Genomic DNA, 17,859 nt, shown 5'->3' with positions numbered 1-17,859 from the left:
AGCCCATTTCTAAAGAGTGTGAAGAGAAGCCAGAGACATGATAAAAGGACAAAAAAAAAAAAAAAAAAAAAAGCACACAGAAAAGATAACTGGTCTTTGTGCATTAGTAGCATTTGAGGAACTCCTGTCTTCCGACTGACCTGGCTCCAAATCAAGATAAACAGAAGGATGCTGAAGTGCACATTGTATGGACAAGTATTATCACGCATGTTCAGCACAGGTCCAAGTACTTGAAGAAAAAATGCTGTTCAGGAGCAGTTCCCACAGCCTGCCTGTTTCTGGGTGCGCTATATTCACGCAGCAGCAGGACAAGTGAGGCAAGTAACTTGCAGGCAAGTAGGTTACCAGGGCTTCTTTTCTTACTCCGTCAGAAGTGTGAGTGCATTGAATGTGAGTGCATCTGGCATGGTTCCTCTCTGCCTGGAACTCTACAGCATATTAGCATTTGTGCCGACACTCTTCAATAAGAAGAAAACATACCTTTCCCAGTGGACCATGTGGTGTTGGGAAAAGCACAAAGAAACATGTGGTTTTCACTCTACCAACGGAGCAAGGTCTTCCAACAGTAGTACTCTGGGTGATGCATGGGGCTGATGGTAAGGTGATCCATATTGAGCTTTTTGGAAAGAAATTTCCTTCCAGAGAAAGCAGGGTCCCACAAGCTTTCTGCAAGGGACCAAGAAAGGGCTAAGGCTGCCGTGTACACCAGGACTTGCAAGAGAGTGAAGGAAGCAGGTGGAGTTGGCGGCGGCAGAACTGAACTCCAAGAAGCTGAAGAGAGACTATATTTTCCTCCTGGTACTTTTATGCCAGAGCACCAGAGCCATCTGACCCCACCTGCCTTTAATGACCTTGGCTGAAGTGTCTTAAATAAAAAGACAACTGAGATCATAGGGAAGGACAATGGCTTCAAATCATCTGGTTTCTTGGTTAGAAGATGGGGATTAGGAATAAGAGAAAAACAGCAAAACTGCTACATGCAAAATAGGCAAACTAAGTATATAAGCCTACTGGATTTATAGAAGAGATATTGGCACATACCAGGAAAATTTCAAGCCAAATGTATGACAGCATTCCTTACACCCCTCCCACCCATTGCCATATCCCAGCTTAATGTAAAGCCTTTTGGCTTCCAAAGGCTTATAGCTATTTTTTATTGTTTAAACAGGTCAACAATTGCAATCATATGTCGACTCCGGGCAACACACAAACACGATGATGTGTTAATATACAGCAACACTTGGATGGAGTTTCTACGATTTTGCTGCTGTTAACAGTCATACGTATGATCGCAGCTGGGCTGGTATCTATCTCCTAAGGCTACCTCTGAAAACTAGGAAGTCTATCAGTGTTGTGCCATTACCAAGAAGCCAGCATGAGATCAGTAAATGAGCTCTATTTTTAATATAAGTATAAACTAAATTTCTGGAAATCATTTGGGGAGGAGGACTCTCACACCAACAGTACTTTGGCTTGTTTTTAAGGCTGCTTTAGAAAGGTGCTGCTCCCATCTCCAAGAAGCGTCCTTTTAACAAGAATTGAGCTGGAATGGGATATGGACGATGGCATCTTTGTAAGACAGGGTCGGAGAGGATCTTACAGGCATATCTGTGTGCAGCTGTCTGCAAAAAACATCTTCACCATGCTGAGGGGGGAATTAAATAGTACAAAGATCCTGGCTAGCGCCTACAACAAAGACATCCGAAACACTTGGCACTGAAGTAATTCTGTTTATTTCACACCAGGGAAGTGTGCAGCTAGGTTATGTAGATACCTTTCCAATGGATGGGATAATTTTGCTCCGATATAAATTTCCACATGCTCAGTAGCCTCCATTATCAGGTTGCGCCTGTGGAGCAGCTACCATTAAACATACAGCAAGCTGCCGCTTCATCTCAGCTCCAACATACATTGAAAGCAACCTTTCTCAAAAGCACTTGCAAAAATGTCCCTCCCGCCATGCGTAAGCTTTAGCTTCCCCGCAGCCTGCTCAGGCATACACAGCGATACCCCAGACGGAGCCTGGCTCACATTTTCCAGACAGGCATTTTCTACTTTTGTGTCACTGACCACAGACCTTGCAAGGCATTAATCAGGTACTAACATTCCCTGTGCTTTATTTTGCAACCCGACCGGCACAAGACCCATCATTTCTTTATTTGTTAGCACACTGGGAACTCTGAGATGCCAGAATTTTAGTGACAAATGACCTTTTACACCTACCACAGCTATCAAACAGTTGGCCTAGACTTAACTGAATGCCAGTCTCAGTCCAGTATTAGACAGATGCATAATGTACTACTTACAGCTTCACTCCTTTCTCTGAATTTTCATGCTAGCTATTTGGTTTGCTTTGTATTTTTTTCAAGTTCAGAAACCTTATTAAAGTTGTTATGGAAAAAATAAATTTATTATTCAACATACTCAATTTTTTCAAAATGGAATGATCCTTTTTCCTTTTTTTTTGGTTTTCATTTACAACTGGTTCCATTCAGTTTGACTGTTTTTATCTTTTCTATTTATAACCAGCACCAAAAAGAAAATTACCATGGATACAGTACATATGCAAATTAGCTAATGGAAAAATATATACATTTCACTCTGTAATGAAAAACTTAAATGATATTATTGCCATGGAGAATATATCCCTGTATTATAATAAAATATCAAGCAATAATCGACTGCTAAGATTCTTTTCCACCAACAAAAATAGCACCATACATGAGATAGTGAGAATCTACACTCAATAACACAATTGTGCAACTAGAAATGTACAGTACTTTAGTAACAGTACAGAGTATTGTTTACAATATGGAAATACCACCACTGTAATCAAAAGAGCGTCAATCTCCTATGAACAACTAAAAAAAGTATTGTCATAGATACACGGAAACAAACAGCTTTCTTTTCACCAGTATGTAGTAACTGAGGGCAGAGCATAGCTGTAAATTCATAGTAAAGCTCCTATAAAATGATACAAAACAGAAGTGCAGGAGTATTGAACAGAATTAAACTTTTTTATTATTATTATTATTTTTCTGGCTATTATAAAATGGGAAGGTTGTCACCATATGAAGTAAGAGAATGTAATAAAATGGAGCTGTGTTGTGCCATCAGTTTTTAATTCACGTTGGTTTCTGATTATTAAAAAAAAAGGTTGATGCACGCTAATCTGTGGGCTGTGAGAGCAAGTGAGGTGTTTTTTTCAGTGCTCAGACATTCAGAAGAATTCCTTGTAAATTCATGTTTCCTTAGGTAGGACCCAGAACTGGGACCCAAATGTCCTTTGAAGTCCAGGCCCTAGCGTAGTGGGACAGGCCACAGGTCTAACTAGCCTAGTATCCTGTTCTGGACAGTGGCCAGTAGTGAATTATCAGTGAAAAATGTAAGAACTAAAATCCTTCCTTTCCTATGCACCTTTCTAGGAGCCTACATTTTGCCTAGAGAGGGTGACAGATGAGCACCGGAAGGAAAAAGGACCCCTGCTATTTAAAAGCACCTTTGATTCCCATTAATAATAAATGCACACACTATTATTCCAAGATAACAGAGAAGCCTGGTGGCAAATCCTTCAACAGCCCAAGGTGAGTATGAATTACACCAAAAATGATCAGCAAGGGGGTGGCATTTCATCGGGCCAGGCCACTTCATGGGCAAATGTTGCCCATTAAAAGAAAACCAGAAAACTCCAAACCAAGCGAAGGACGTAAGGGGACCCATCTCAGCCAAACTGCTGTGAGGTGCCTTTGGTGGCAGGGAGGCAGCAAGGACGGGTCACAGGCCTGCGGTACAGGCAGGGCTGTGCTGCTGCAGGGTACGACAGCAGGCAAGGGGGAAAACTACCACGGTGAATTACCAATATAAATCAGGTCCTCTGGGCTCCGTCTGATCTCTTGGAACTTTCTCGTTAGCAGTTCATCTACCTATTAATTTGCCCAACTGAACATCACCGTGGATGTTCAGTTATTTATTGCCTAAATCTTCCCTGTCACCCCTGCCAGCAACATTTTCCATTGATTACCTGCTAAGTAGTTACACAACCTCTGCGTTTGGGCTACAGGGTAGGAATAACAGAAGAAGGAGGTCTGATCCTGACTATAAGATGCCAAAAGAACATCCAGTATAACAAAAAACAAGTTGGAATCATTTCCCTGGTAGAGAAAATCATCTGGAGCATTGAAAAGCAGATCTCTTTGAGACAGGCACTTGAGAAAAAACTGCGTGCAAACGTGCCTTTGTGCATACAGGCCAGCCCTTGTGTGCACACACTCATTTGCACTAATAAGCACAGATGCGAACGTGAAGCCCACACAGTATTAGTGTGTTGACGAACATTAGCTCCCCGTGCTTGAAAAACTTAGCCCTTAATAAAATGCTAATGTGTTATTCCAGTGAGGTCCTGGATATTGAAAGGATTGTAATAACAAAGAAAAAGTTGCTTTAAAGATATGTTAGGTACTAAGAGTCTTTATCCCTCCTTGCATTGGAAAAAAGAGACAACAGCAACTAAGACAACTTGAGGACAAGTGTAAGCTGCAATCCAGACTGGCCCAGGGGCTGGGGGTAGTAGCTGGGCTTAGTTCTGCACTCATCTCCCAAGAATAAAACAGTAACACGCAGTTCTAGAGCGAGTACAAAGCTGCAATTCATCCGAACGGCTCTGTTCATATCATGAAGAGTGGGCTGTAACTTAACCACTGCACAACTGACCTTGGACCCTGGCAAGGGAAATGATACATGCTGGAGCAAGATATGACAGAGAGACATTGATCCATAGGACTAACGGAGGGGACAAACTCTGCCCTGGGTAGAGCTCCTGTTTCAAGTCTCACATCTTAGAGAGGAGTTTGGTTTAAAGTGCAGAGACATGGAAGAGAGTATCATATATGCAGCACTTGCTAAGCGCTCTGATAGCGTCGATCTGATAGCACCAAACCTGATAGCACCACAAAAGTAAGACAGGAAGCATTAAAACACAGTGGGTAAAATCCTAACCCTTACTGAAGGCACTGGAAGTCTTAGCCTTACGGCTTCAACAAGCTCAAGATTTCACTTCGAATGTCTTGTATCACTGACTACTTTTGACTCGAAAGGCTACATAACCTCAGATGTACACCAGAGCCAAGAGATGGGAAACACCTGTTCACTCCATCCTTCACACAAAGGTTGTTCCAAATCCTGTTTCTGTACCAACCCTATCCAGTTGCATGGTCCTCTTAAAAAAACCCATTCAGTCTCATCATCTGTTTGACTTCTAAAAACTGGAGAGAGATTACGCCAAGCAATCCCTCAGTAAGTTCTACTGGATGAAATGATTTCTGGCTTCTCCCATCTCACATAAATGGTTCTTGCTTAAAAATAACTATCTACTGCTGTTAATACACTTCCATTTCATTAAGCTCAGAGAAAAATTAGGTTTCATAAAAGAAACTATTATTCTGGGGAAAAGAGAGAGAGGAATGGTTTTTAAAATTAGAAAGAAGAGCAGTCCCTATTAGTTGCTCTAAAAAATATGACTTGGAATGTTGGATATAATTGTACTGAGTTTTCTGCAGGAATTTCAGAGATGTTCATCCTCTGATATCAGTTTTCACAAGCTTTTACAGCAAATCCTCTCTTTCAATTAAGCTTTTCATTTATGTGTGTCCCTCCAAGCCCACTCCACAGTGGGATAACTGTTGGGAATTGAAAACACCGGATGAAAGCCAAGATTAAAAGATTAAGTAATGTCTCTACCTTTGCTGAATTATTTTGCCAGAGGCCTTCCTCCATGGAGGTACCCATAACCTTAGTCAATGTAATCACTTTGCAGCTCTTGTCCTTTTCTTTAATGGTAGCAAGCCATCCAGTGGCTGGAGATTTAATATATTAAAGTAAAAAGCATTAATGAAAAATGTAAGGATGTCAAAATACGATAAAATGATTGGCTCCTTGAGATGACTCTTTCTGTTTGTTTTTTTTAAGGTGGATGAGTGGATTACTTTGGTATCCAGTCTGTAGAATTAGTTTCAAGTCTTATTAGGTATGCTTTGGAATCCACCACATTGTAGCAACTCATCGAGTTCCAGTACTCAGACCTACTAGTCCGTGATTTACATACAAATAGCTGTAATACTCTAAGAAGTAGCACAGGTTCATTAACTCTTCTGCTGCATCTTGTTTGCATAAAAGTCTCTGCAAGTCTGGCAACAGCGCTGATACCACCGCATGTCTTGGCACAGATTCTTCTCCCGGATCACCCTGCAGTACACTGTCCACTGGTCGCCTGTGCACTTGTACGTGAGAGCAGCTTTGGACAAGAAAAGAAAGGAGAAACTAGCAGATTAGCCAGCGAATAGCATTGCAGGTGTGATCAAAATCACTGCATATGGGGAAGAAAGGGCCGATCTCGCTGTCAGCACTGGAGATCAGTTGATGTTCTTTCTACTGAAATATCAGGCTCTTGGAAGTGCTTACTGCAAGGGTGTAGCTGGACATGACTGCGGGAGCGCCAGCCTCCTCACGTTGTACCTATTTTGTCTCAGTGACAAAAAGGCCCAGATGAACGAAACGTCTAAAGCATCAGCCTAGATTTAAGCACATGAACACCTCACAGCAGTCCGTGGGAAGCTGTGTGCTCCCAGGGAGAGTGCTTTGCTAAGGCACGCTTTCAGGAGTGGCCGTCATCCTTTTGGTGGGAAACACTTTTACAGACATGCAACATCAAACCCAGTTTGGTGGATGTAAAGCTAAATTAGCAGGAAGTAAAAATAATATTTCTTAGTGTAGTAAAAACAGTAGGACAACAATTAGCTATTGGGAGGGGGGGCTAGATGGCTGAAACTCCCTCAGATTGACAAAAGGTTTGTGCAGGGGGGAAAGCAGCACGAGGACACTGTTGCTGAATCTGTTGACAATACCGTTACAGGGTCACACGTGCTTTTATAAAAAAACTAAGAGTAGAGAAACTGTGCACTTGATAAAAATGCATACATATAGCGAGTGCTTTTTATGGTATGTGATTTATAAATTGTATGTAGCATTCTTATGTTCCCAATGATAATTGGGAAATCTTCTAAATGAATATTGTGGCCTCTGAAGTTGGGAAAAAAAATGGTTTAATTAAAGAACATCAAAAGGTGCTGACCCAGCAGCATCTTGAGTCCCTTGTTCCTCATCTCTGCCGGATGAAACCAGGAAAGGCTCTTATCCTGTATATAGCTGTGAGTCTGCCAAGCACCAGAAAATGATGGCAGCAAAAACTGGTAGGAATGTTTATCACTGAAGCTTCGTTCAGTTGGACAAGAAGCAAAAGTCTGATAGAATCTAATGAAATGAAGTTGCACCGTCCCAGAAAAAAAGGAACATGAAGTCAATTTAAAAAATAACTGATTGCGAGAAAAAAATTTGAGTGGAAGTGACCATTCTAAACAGGGGGAGGGTAGAGCTATTTCTGAGTGTGCCAGCAGTGGAGGGGCTTTTTGAGGGCATCACATCTGCAGTACTCCCTGCTAGCTATGGTTCCAACCAGGCACGGTGTTCAGAAAACATGATGTAGCCGAATAAATTACACATCTTGCAAGAACATCTGACATAGACCTTACGAATCTGAGACGAGAGACTTTATATAGAAAGACACTAAGCCACAAACAAGGCTAGGACTCTAATATTAATTTTAGAGGTCCAAGGTCCCTCATAGGTGGTGAAGTAAGACAGGAAGCATGTCTAGGAAGTAACATGGGTCAGGTGCTTGAGGAACAGAATAAACCCCCTCTGAATGGGTCTTCACTGAGGGTCACTGGACACAGATGTAAAAGTCAGGTGAGGTGAACTCCACACTTAGATACTTCTGAAAATGTTACCTGGGATGGAAAACATTCTGGAGTGGGGACAGGCAGCATGGGTTTTGTAGACTACTGGAATTTTCTTCCTGTATAATTTTTTTTGTGAGGTTTCCATTGCAGAAAACAGAGAATTTTGTTTAAAGATAATCCAATGAGAATTTGTTTATAAGCAGGAAGAGCAAAACACTCAATGATATATCTTTCTGCTAATATCAAATACCATTGTTTCTGGCCCTGGTGATTCCAAGCCTGGTTTAGAGACAAAAGCATCCCAAATTACTTGCAGATTACTTTCAGCAGGGACTTGAGCCTCCTCAGTCTTCTAAACACGTGAGCTTTTTATTGCTTTGTCCTAAAATGTGAATTAGGATGGATTTCTTGTCTCATCAGTGTATCAAGGGCTTACTTCTCAAATGAAATGTTTTCCTTCCACTATGCTCTTAGTGCTAAAATATCTGGGAAGTACTCTCATATGTTCTTAAAGAAAAGAGGTTAGAAGCTCCTCAGTATGACTGCATTTGCAAGAATAAAATTTCCCATACGCTTTTAAACATCTGTTAAACTTTTGGGAAACAAATTTCAGTTCAGAAGCTTCGAGTCCAGTCCTAGTTTAAGTGTTATTTAACACTAGACAGTGCTGTTAGAAAATGGTTCTCTATTACTTAGCAGCTCTGCCTTTTCATGTGTATTAGAGGCTTCTTTAGCCTACAAGACTGGCTCTGCTGGGAGGGTGGAGGTTGTTCTTTCTGGTAAGCTCTTAGCAGTGTTGTTTACAACCCAGCCTCTTGTACTGAAAAGTAATGGGAGGCACCGATGAGGCTGTGTCAGTGTAGCTGATGGCTTAGTTTAGCTTCATCTTACTGGTGATGATGTGTGAAATGTAAAGAAACCAGCTTGGTTCTTGGAGCTGTGGCTGAACACACGGGGCTGAAGTTTGGAAAAAATATATTTTTATCCCCTTATAAACTGAGCAAATATGACGTGGAAAATCATGGATTCCCACAATTTTGTATTAACAGGAGCATTCTTAACTAGAGCCATTTCTTAAATACAGCGTTAAGGTGTTTTGGGAGCAGATGGCTTAGCACCATATTCTCATCTCAGCCAGGTACACAGGGGATGCAGGGAGGGTGAGGAGAAGGACAGTGACAGAAAACCAAAGGGTTCACAGAAAGAGGCTGGATGCTCTCTTGCCTCCCTGGGCAAATTAATTCATCAAAGCACATTCTTGTGGCAACAAAAAGTCAAAAAAACCCCAGCGATGCTCTACTTGTCAAGGACATGTACTTTTCTTGGGGCACGGATGAATAAATTACCATACTTTACACTCACCATAGTGAAAGCAGGGTGTGAAGGTGTTTGTGACGGAGAAAGATATGCCTGGCAGCTCCCTCACCTCTGAGATCGATCGATCGATCAATCAATCAATCAATCAATCAATCACCCACCATTTGTGTGCTCCTGTTGGTCTCTCAGGTCTATGAACTGCTGAGCGCTCCAGCTTGGGCAAAGTCTGAGGCAGGGACTGATGGACAAAAGAGGACCTATCCACACCAGACCTTTAGTCTAGAGTTTGACTGGGGGGGCCCTCTCCTAATTTCTGGCCCTGAACAATCCTCTGAAGCCCCACTTTTATCACAATGGGCACACTGGGAGCCTGGGCTTTGTCTGGTCCTTTGCAGGTGACATCTTCCCCCAACACCCCTCACTCACCAAGTCTGGGCGAGGTAATTGTGTTGACGTTTATCTTCTCATTGCAGACCTCTTGGTGGCACTGCCTGTAGGCTGCTGGCTTGGACAGGACAGGACACTCATTGCCGTGGCGCCCGGTGACTTTGTGCATGCACTGGACCACGCGTGACTGGAGGCCCTTCCCACAGGTTGAGGAGCACTGGAGGAGATAAGGCACTGAGACATGGTCCAAGCAGAGTAGCTTCAAAATCACATACACACATACACCAGAAAAATCACTGCCAGAGCTGAAGCGTGCAGCAGACTGGCAGCTCACTGTGGTGCTGAGGACTAACAGCAGGGACATCGTGTCAGCCAGGGACCCTTCATACAGCTGTTGCATTTGTCCGTGATGATTTTGCGGCTTCAGGGAATGCTGTGAGCAGGGGAGCTGTCCTGGCACAGGGAAGGAAGCTGTTGTCTTTCTGTCTGGACTTGCTCTGAGTCCACCTACGCTGACCGTCCCTGTGGATGACCACGAGGTTCAAGAAAGCAGAGATGCAATTCCCTCCACCAGCCACAAAGAGGCAAAGCTGGAAAACTTATCCGGCTTAATTATGGACGAGCAGCTTCCACCTCCCTCTTCATGAGTGACCCAGTGGTACTGGTTGTCTCGGTTTAAAAGCCCTCTCCAAGACTTGGACAGTCTAACAAGGCTTCCTCCACAGACAAGATGACCACTGCCAGGCACTGATATAAGATAAAACCAAGGATTACAGCAGCTCCTACTGCATGCCCAGACCTCTGGAGAAGCTCTGTTCCAGTATATGGGAGAACACATCAGGTATTCAAGTATTCACTCTCATCTATCCCTGCTAACCGTCTGGCACTTGTCTGTCCTCCTGGGAGCAACTGCAAATTGTACTCTGTGAGTTTTGGCTCTTATTAGCCAGGAGGCCCAGCCTGTTTATATGCTCTCCTTTTTGTCATACAATTGGAGTCCCTACCTCTCCCTCCCTCTTCCTCTGGCCCAGTCGCTTGTGATTTACAATGTCCTACTTGCACGCTGTTCAATTTTAATAAAGCAAACACAGTGAGCACAGTGAGGTGCACCAGCTGGAGTTAATAAAAGAACCTTGTATTTAAAATAAAGAAACAATGGGTTGCAGGACTTTGGTAAGATTCCTATTTCTGCTAAAGCCACACACAAGCTGTGTGTGGGGACAGGAGGAGGTGGGGAAAAACTCAGGAGGTATAATTAAGATGATGTAAAAAGGATCACGTTTTCTGTCCTCTGCTGTTTCTGAACAAAGTCAGGGCAGTGGAGCAAGCTCTCTCTGAAAAACGCTATTGCCTCAGAGTGGTACTTCTTAAAAATAGCATGTCAAACACTGAAGAGGCTCAAAAGATGAGCACCACTGAGGTTGGACTGAAGTCCAAGTACGAAGGATGTGTATGCAGTGTGGATGCTTGTAAGACTGGGATGCAGGGGCAAAAGAACTCATGGATGCACGTAGGCCTCCACCTCTCCCATCTATGGGGGAGAGCACCTGTGGTCATTTTGTTCTGGAAGTGTCACAAAAAACCCTGCTGCTTCTCAAAGATCATCTGGTACAAGAAGTATAGCTTTGTTCTGGGCTGGAGCACAGGCAGCTTTTCCTTCCTGTGTGAATCACTGAAAGGCCTGATAAAAAATGGCTTCAGATTAACAAGACCATGTAAAATCGAGCTGATGGAGTCCAACTTCAGAAAATGCAGTGCAGAAATACATTTGCACCACGTGAACTCTTTATTTCTGGGTAGGAGGAGCTGTAGGATCAGCGAAGCCTGTTATCAGAAATTACAAAGACTCTTTACCTAATTTTCTTTAGTCACTCACATTAATGACTGCTTATTAAACAGGTTTCTTGTATTTGGTGTACTCACCAAATTTGTATTTGCTTTTCTCTTAATTTCTCCTCTATATTCCACCTGCTCTTTATTCCTATTCTTTCTCCCAGTGCCTTTCTCTAGGACTGAACTTCTCCATTCAGAACAATCTCTGGCTTGGATTCCTTCTGGACTTTGCCACTAAGCCATCCTGGTGTGCAGTTTACCTCTGTGTTTCCAGCTATGCAGCCCCCTCCAGGGCCTGATTATTGTGTTCTGAAGGTAGCAGTTGTGCTACGTTAAAATTTTACATGTATCCTGGAACTCCTTTTTTTTAAATAAATAATTGGTTTTTTTCTTTACATGCTTCTTATCTCAATTTAGGGTCAAGACACTAGTTTACAACGGATTTTTTTGCACTTAGATTTTCAGATGTTGACTTTACATCAAAATTTGGTCACTGTCTATTAATACCTCAACAATGGTGATGGTATTTAGGACTATGCTGAATGAGCCCTTCCCTTGTATGCCCTACAGTGAGCTATTCCAAAAAGCAATCGTTGAAGTCCGTTATTTAAACCCCCTTCATATCTGGAGCTTCTGCAGTGAGATGTAGGCATTTCATTAGCCTTGGGTGTCCCTCTGCTCTTCCCCAGCACTGTGTGCCCCCAGTGACTTCTACCAGTCAGGCATGGCCATTACATTTGGATTTAAAGTTAACGATTTTTATCCCGATAAATGTAATTATTAGGCCCTTCCACTTCACTAGTCATATGCAACCTCTAATCCTCAGGATTTCAATGGCACTTTTAGTCTTCAGAGTGCTCTACTAATCTTAATCCCCACAAAAGTCTTTGCAAGGGGAGTGAGTTATACATCCATTTTACAACCAGAATAGCTGTTATCACATAGGCATAAAATAACCCATTCAGGCCATGGGGTGTCTTCACGTGATCGTAATACAGTGAGTCTGAAACCTTTGTCTCTGGCTTTTAGGCACTCCCTGTGCTTATGAATGCTCTTAACAGAGGGGGGAAAAATTAAAAAAAAAAAAAGGAAAGAAAGATAAAAGCATTTTTCTCATAAGGTGAATAAGGTTTTCAGATACCAATATACAAACACTCACCTACCTTTGTCTGTGTTCCTGTCTCTGCATTTGTTAACCAGCAAGGAGGGCAAGCAATGAAACTTTTTCCACAGACACTGCCAACTCCAATCCTTAGACAAATAACAGCAGAGTTTTTGCCTGAAGCAGTTTTATTCCTTCTCCTGGGAGACTGGGATCATCACCTATGCTATGCAATTAGTTTTTCACAGCCAGGAAGACAGATTTTAACATCTTTCTTGAACTCTTTTGGGCTTGGCAGCTAAAGGAAGATTGGACATCTGGCTTATTTTAAGACGAAATTTTCAACTCTGTACTTGGATAGTCTCTTTCCTAGGAATTTCAATAGGAAATAGGAATAGATACAAAATACATACAAAGGGGGAATTGTTACTCATGCTGCACTATGAAGAGAGGACATCATTAAAAGAGGCATAAAAATCAAACTCCAACTGAACAGCAAATTCCCATAAATACCTTCCCTCCTACTCTGGACAGCTAAATGCATTGCTACAGTCTCTCTGTTCCCAAATATTTATGGGACAAGGAAGCATATCCACAGAACAATTTTCAGGGGTAGATTCACTCTGGGCCCTCTGATACAGGACCCTCAGGCTTGGACTCAGGTTATGAGGAGTTTGAGTAAGGAAAGGTGCCGTGACCTTTTTGCAAACAGAGGAACTTCCAGGCAGCCAAGAGCTGCCAGCGAGAGCGTATCGCTTGTGGCAGAGCGTGGCCTGGGCTGCAGGGGCAAAAGTACCGGTACAGCCCAGCACCTGACCCAGCTTCTGTATAGCTGGTATGGTTCCACTGTGCAGAACGCTGGGAGGCTCCAGTGCCGCACAGTGAAACCGCGCTGAGCGTATTTAAAATGCTGTTGAAGAACACTGGACTTTTGCTGGGCAAATATTGGGTTCTTACACTGCTATTAACAAACATACACTGAAAATGGGAAAAGCCTTTACAAGCATTGATGTAACCCTCAAGATACGCATATATTTTGATGCCGTGGTGGAGGAAAATGATCTGTGGATGTGGAAGACTGGTTTTGGAACCTGGCTCGGAGCTGCATGCATCTCTGCCTGCCACCTGAGCTGCTACGCAAGTACTGAGAGAAATCCCACAAGCAACTTGCCTGCTCTGGGAAGCTGGGGACTCGGACAAGTGGTTGGATAGAGATGCCGGTGTCAAACAAAGAAGTGGTTTTTTCCTTCCACCAGGCATTGCCAGTGATATCACTATCAGAAAAATGCACACGCAAAATTCATGCAGTTTAACCCTAATGCACTAAACTGACAATACAGCCATTGTAAACTGGAAATCCACCCACATGCAAAGATCAAAGGATTTTTCAACACTGTAAAAAAGAGGGGGTTAATGAACAGTTACAAAAAGTGAACCTAATGAGAGCCCTTGTAACTCCCAGTTCAAACACCGCTTGAGAAGGCAAAAGCAATAGGAAAATGCCTCCATTCACATTCTTTGGCAGTAACATACAAGCCAGTGGGGATATCCAGAAGGAAATAAACTCACAAATTGTCAAGGCAGCAGCTGCATTCATCAGCTTAAAGAAGATTTACTCACTGAAAAACTCCAACCTTAAGACCAAGCTATGATTTTTCAAGTGGAATGCTATTTCCACCTTAGGATACTGATGTGAAAGCTTGAAATCTACCAAAGGTGCTGACAGATGTCTAATTGCTTTGAAAGCAAATGCCTCAGGAGAATAGTAGGTATTAAAATAGTAACGAATTTACAGTAAGTGCTGAGATATGGCAGGGACTTCATCAAGTCCCGATCTACAAAAGATAGCCAGAGAAAGAGAGAGGAATAAGAATGAATGACGCCAAGGCAGGGCTGGTGTTGGGCAGCTGGCGGAGCGCGTGAGAGAGACCAGTCCGAAGAAGCCCTGTGTTGAGGCTTAATGTGGACAGGAAAAGGTACAGATTTACCACTATCGAGGACAGGCTCTGATCTGTTCAGGATTGAATGGGATAAGGAAGCATTGCTTCTGCCTTAGCTGAGGGCTGCTGGCTAGGCAGGGATGCATTCAGACCATGTGTCACCATCAAAAATGTCACTTTTCTAACTCCCAAGAGATGTTAGCCTCTTTTGTAAGAGACTTGCTTTTTTTTCAGCAGAAGGTCATAGCATCCCTTCAGCCAATCCTGAACATACTCCAATATTTAGAAGGCTGATCTGTTGGAGGAGATATAGTTCAAGACGACTGTCATAACTAAGCTGAAGGCAAGATTTTTTTTTTCTTTATTCATCAGTCTGCAGTCATCTGACGTTTAAAGATACTGGTTTGTCCCCAATTTGCTGAAAGTTGCTGAAGCCAAGGATAACACTATGGCTAAAGCTCCAATATTCAGAGATAGAGTCATGCTTTACTGACTTCAGAGTTCAAGTATTTCAAGGCGTTAGGATAGGGTAGAGCTTTTTTCCCCCAGGGGTTCTTATTTCTTACTTCTATGAAAGTCAGAAAGAAAGCAAGACAAGTTCCTATTAATAACATTCTAACATGGCATCTGAGATGAATGACAAATGTCCTGTAATTGCCCCGTTCCTGAGACCTTAATAGTATACATGTGTGTGCTCTGAAAGTCAGTGCTCCGCACACCTTAACATCAGGCTTTTTATGAGTATCACTAATTTAAACTCTATAGTTCTAGTTGAAAAGCAGCATGCAATATGCTTTCATAAACACCAGGTCAACTTTCACCATGGCATCACGCTAAAGAAAGAAATTTCTGTCTTTTCACTGATAACATCTATTTAGCCCAAAGCAAACTGTAAGCTGTTTTTCAAGCTTCCTTGTTCTTTCTTTTTTTTTTTTTTTTCTTTTTTCTTCTTTTTGAACCCCAGATCTGTAAAGAGAACATATCTGGTCTTGCTTACAACAATCTTTCATTTGGAAACTTTTGTGAAATGACTGATTTGTTTAATTTAGCCAAGAAAAAATGCATACCCTTCTGACTCAGTATGGGAAGAAACAATAAATTATAGCAGAAAATGCTCGTGGCTGATGTGACAGTATCTCAGAAGGAAGAGAGAGAAGCAATCTTTGCAAACTGCCTACAGCTGTGCTTTCAAACTGCATGACCCTAAGAAACAAGACATGACCAGTACATCCAGCACATCTCACTGCATAATTAAGCTTGACTTTGCTATTCTGAAAAGTTCCATTGTGTACAGAGAGTTCAGAGATGAAGAGCTGAATGCATGAATATTCTGTGTAGTGACGGTGCCCCTAGTCCTTGTGCAGTGCAGCCCAGGTGGATGCTAATGAGGAAATGTCATTTAATTCATTATACCAATCAGGCAGAACTTACTTCTCACAAGCTTTCAAACTGGATTTCAAGAACAGGATCAAGCAGAGATGTGAAATGATACGGTACTGCCTATAGGGTGCCATTTTCTAGCATGCCACCTATAGCGCGTGTGCAATGTTTTGGTCTGTGGCAGGTACTAAGTGGAAATAATCCATAGCTTATTCCACCTGAAAAACCGCAAGGAAACGATGCTGAAAAACACCGTATGTAAAAGGCATAATCGTGCAAATTTTAAGTAAGCCAGATAGTAATGGACAACTATGCAACCATGGGATCACATAACTCAGGCTGACTGCTTGAGAATTTACCCTGCTTCCGCAGCATTGCGCGCTGCTTCTGCTGAGCAATGTTTTTACGGGCTACGTGAGCTACAGTCCCACACCGACTCCCGTCGCAGATGTTAGCCTGAAAGAATTATCTTGGGAACTGAAGCTCCACTGAACACACCGTTATTCATCAGTTCATGACCAATGCTACCTAAATGCAATTTATTAAAAAAAGTAATTAAACTAAGGGCTCCATTAGGATTACTTAACTTCAGCAAGAGGCTGCTCATCTCTGTCATCTCAGTCCTGCCTGAGCACTCTAGACAGGTTGCTACTCAGCTTTGAAATGCATGCTGCTGAACTAACACTGCATTTCATCTCTTGCACGGTCAACCAAGGGATCACCAGCAGGCTGATGCTAATTGCTCTTTAAAGATCTTCTGGAAGATTGTCACTTTAATGCCTCAGTAGTCATTATAAATCTCAAAAGGCTATTGGAAAGGCTGCACAATTATAGCAGTCCCTGCTAGTGATATATATTGCATGCTGTAAAGATTCAAGGGACAAAAACCTCTTCAGATTAGTACAAACTTTAGTACTTCAGAGTAGTACAAACTTTAAATGGTGAATTAGCTACTGTTCCTATTTTTAAAAACATGATTCTAGACACTGTAACATCTCAGAGTAACTCAGAGAAAATGAATGCCAATATTTGAACAGGCTCGTCTTTCACGCTTTCTTCTTTTTCACTTTAAAAAAGAGTAGAATAGTCACGATGGAATTCCATTTCCAATCCACTGATCTTGGTGGGAGGCCTTAATACTCCATCAAAAAAAAAATGCACTTAATGAACTAGGCTTTTAAATAAAAAATATCAAGAAAGAAAAGTTATTCTTCCAATTAATAGGATCACTGGAGGCTGTATTGGAACATGAGACAATAACATTGTGACAGAACATGCTCCACTTCAAACAAAACACAGATGAATATGGTCTTTTTGCAGCACGATCTCCTTTACTAAGGAACCATCAAAATAATTTGTACTATGGATGTTCCCAGGAACTCCAGCAGAGATGAGCTGTGCAAATCGTTGGGCAAACAAGGAGCAGTCATTGCCTCAAAGGCATGAGCAGGACTTGGTTTCTGCAGCTCACCATGCCCAGGCGAATGACATGGCCGGGATGCATTGTAGTCAGCACCTCTTCACTCTCCATGCCTAGGTTTCCACCTACAGCTGCCTCGACTGGGGCTGGCAGTTAGCACAAGTCTAGACAGAGGCTCAACCTTGTTCTAGTGCCCTTACACAATATTTACACCTCTGACCATAGCTAAAGATGTTTCACAGATGGTGGGACAGAAAATCAAAGAGCAAAAGGGGTGGGATTCATCTTACTGAACTAGCTCTGTTTACCTCCCCTTTGCAGTCAGCAGAGAGAGGTCACCACTTCAAGGGGCAATTCAGCCTTTACTAAGGAAAGGAGATAAAACTACTACCTAGAGCTGCCTATCTTACAACGACTGTAAATGGAGCCTCACGAGTATCACAAACAAGGCACCTACCTGTCAGATGGCTAGGACTCAGTGATGTGAATTCAGTTAAGTGATGGACCCATGACCATACAGAAGTCTGTGGTTAATATGAGCTGAACTCATATGAACTTTCCTTTCTTTCCTAAAATGCGTATTTCCAGTGGAGGTATGAAAACTATATTTCTAAGTTTGTCCACAACAGAGCAATCAGTTCTACTTGGTGGTACAAGGCAGTAGAAGGGCCTTGGGCTGGGCTTTAA

General features: G+C 42.4%; 1 protein-coding gene across 1 annotated transcript in view; it reads right to left on the bottom strand.

The window, feature by feature from the left end:
• Nucleotides 1-6,137: 6,137 nt before the first annotated feature.
• ADAMTS17 (ADAM metallopeptidase with thrombospondin type 1 motif 17) overlaps nt 6,138-17,859 on the bottom strand; it is a 203,188-nt gene continuing 191,466 nt past the window's right edge. Inside the window, exons 23-24 of the mRNA XM_075713772.1 lie at nt 9,537-9,714; nt 6,138-6,289 (exon numbers count right to left, since the gene is read on the bottom strand). Coding sequence (XP_075569887.1) covers nt 6,138-6,289; nt 9,537-9,714 — 330 coding nt within the window. The remainder of the gene's footprint in view (nt 6,290-9,536; nt 9,715-17,859) is intronic.

Source organism: Pelecanus crispus, chromosome 7 (genome assembly GCF_030463565.1).
Source record: "Pelecanus crispus isolate bPelCri1 chromosome 7, bPelCri1.pri, whole genome shotgun sequence".
Lineage (NCBI taxonomy): Eukaryota > Metazoa > Chordata > Aves > Pelecaniformes > Pelecanidae > Pelecanus > Pelecanus crispus.
The sequence above is the reverse complement of the archived record's forward strand: the minus strand, read 5'-3'. Positions and strand labels throughout refer to the sequence as shown.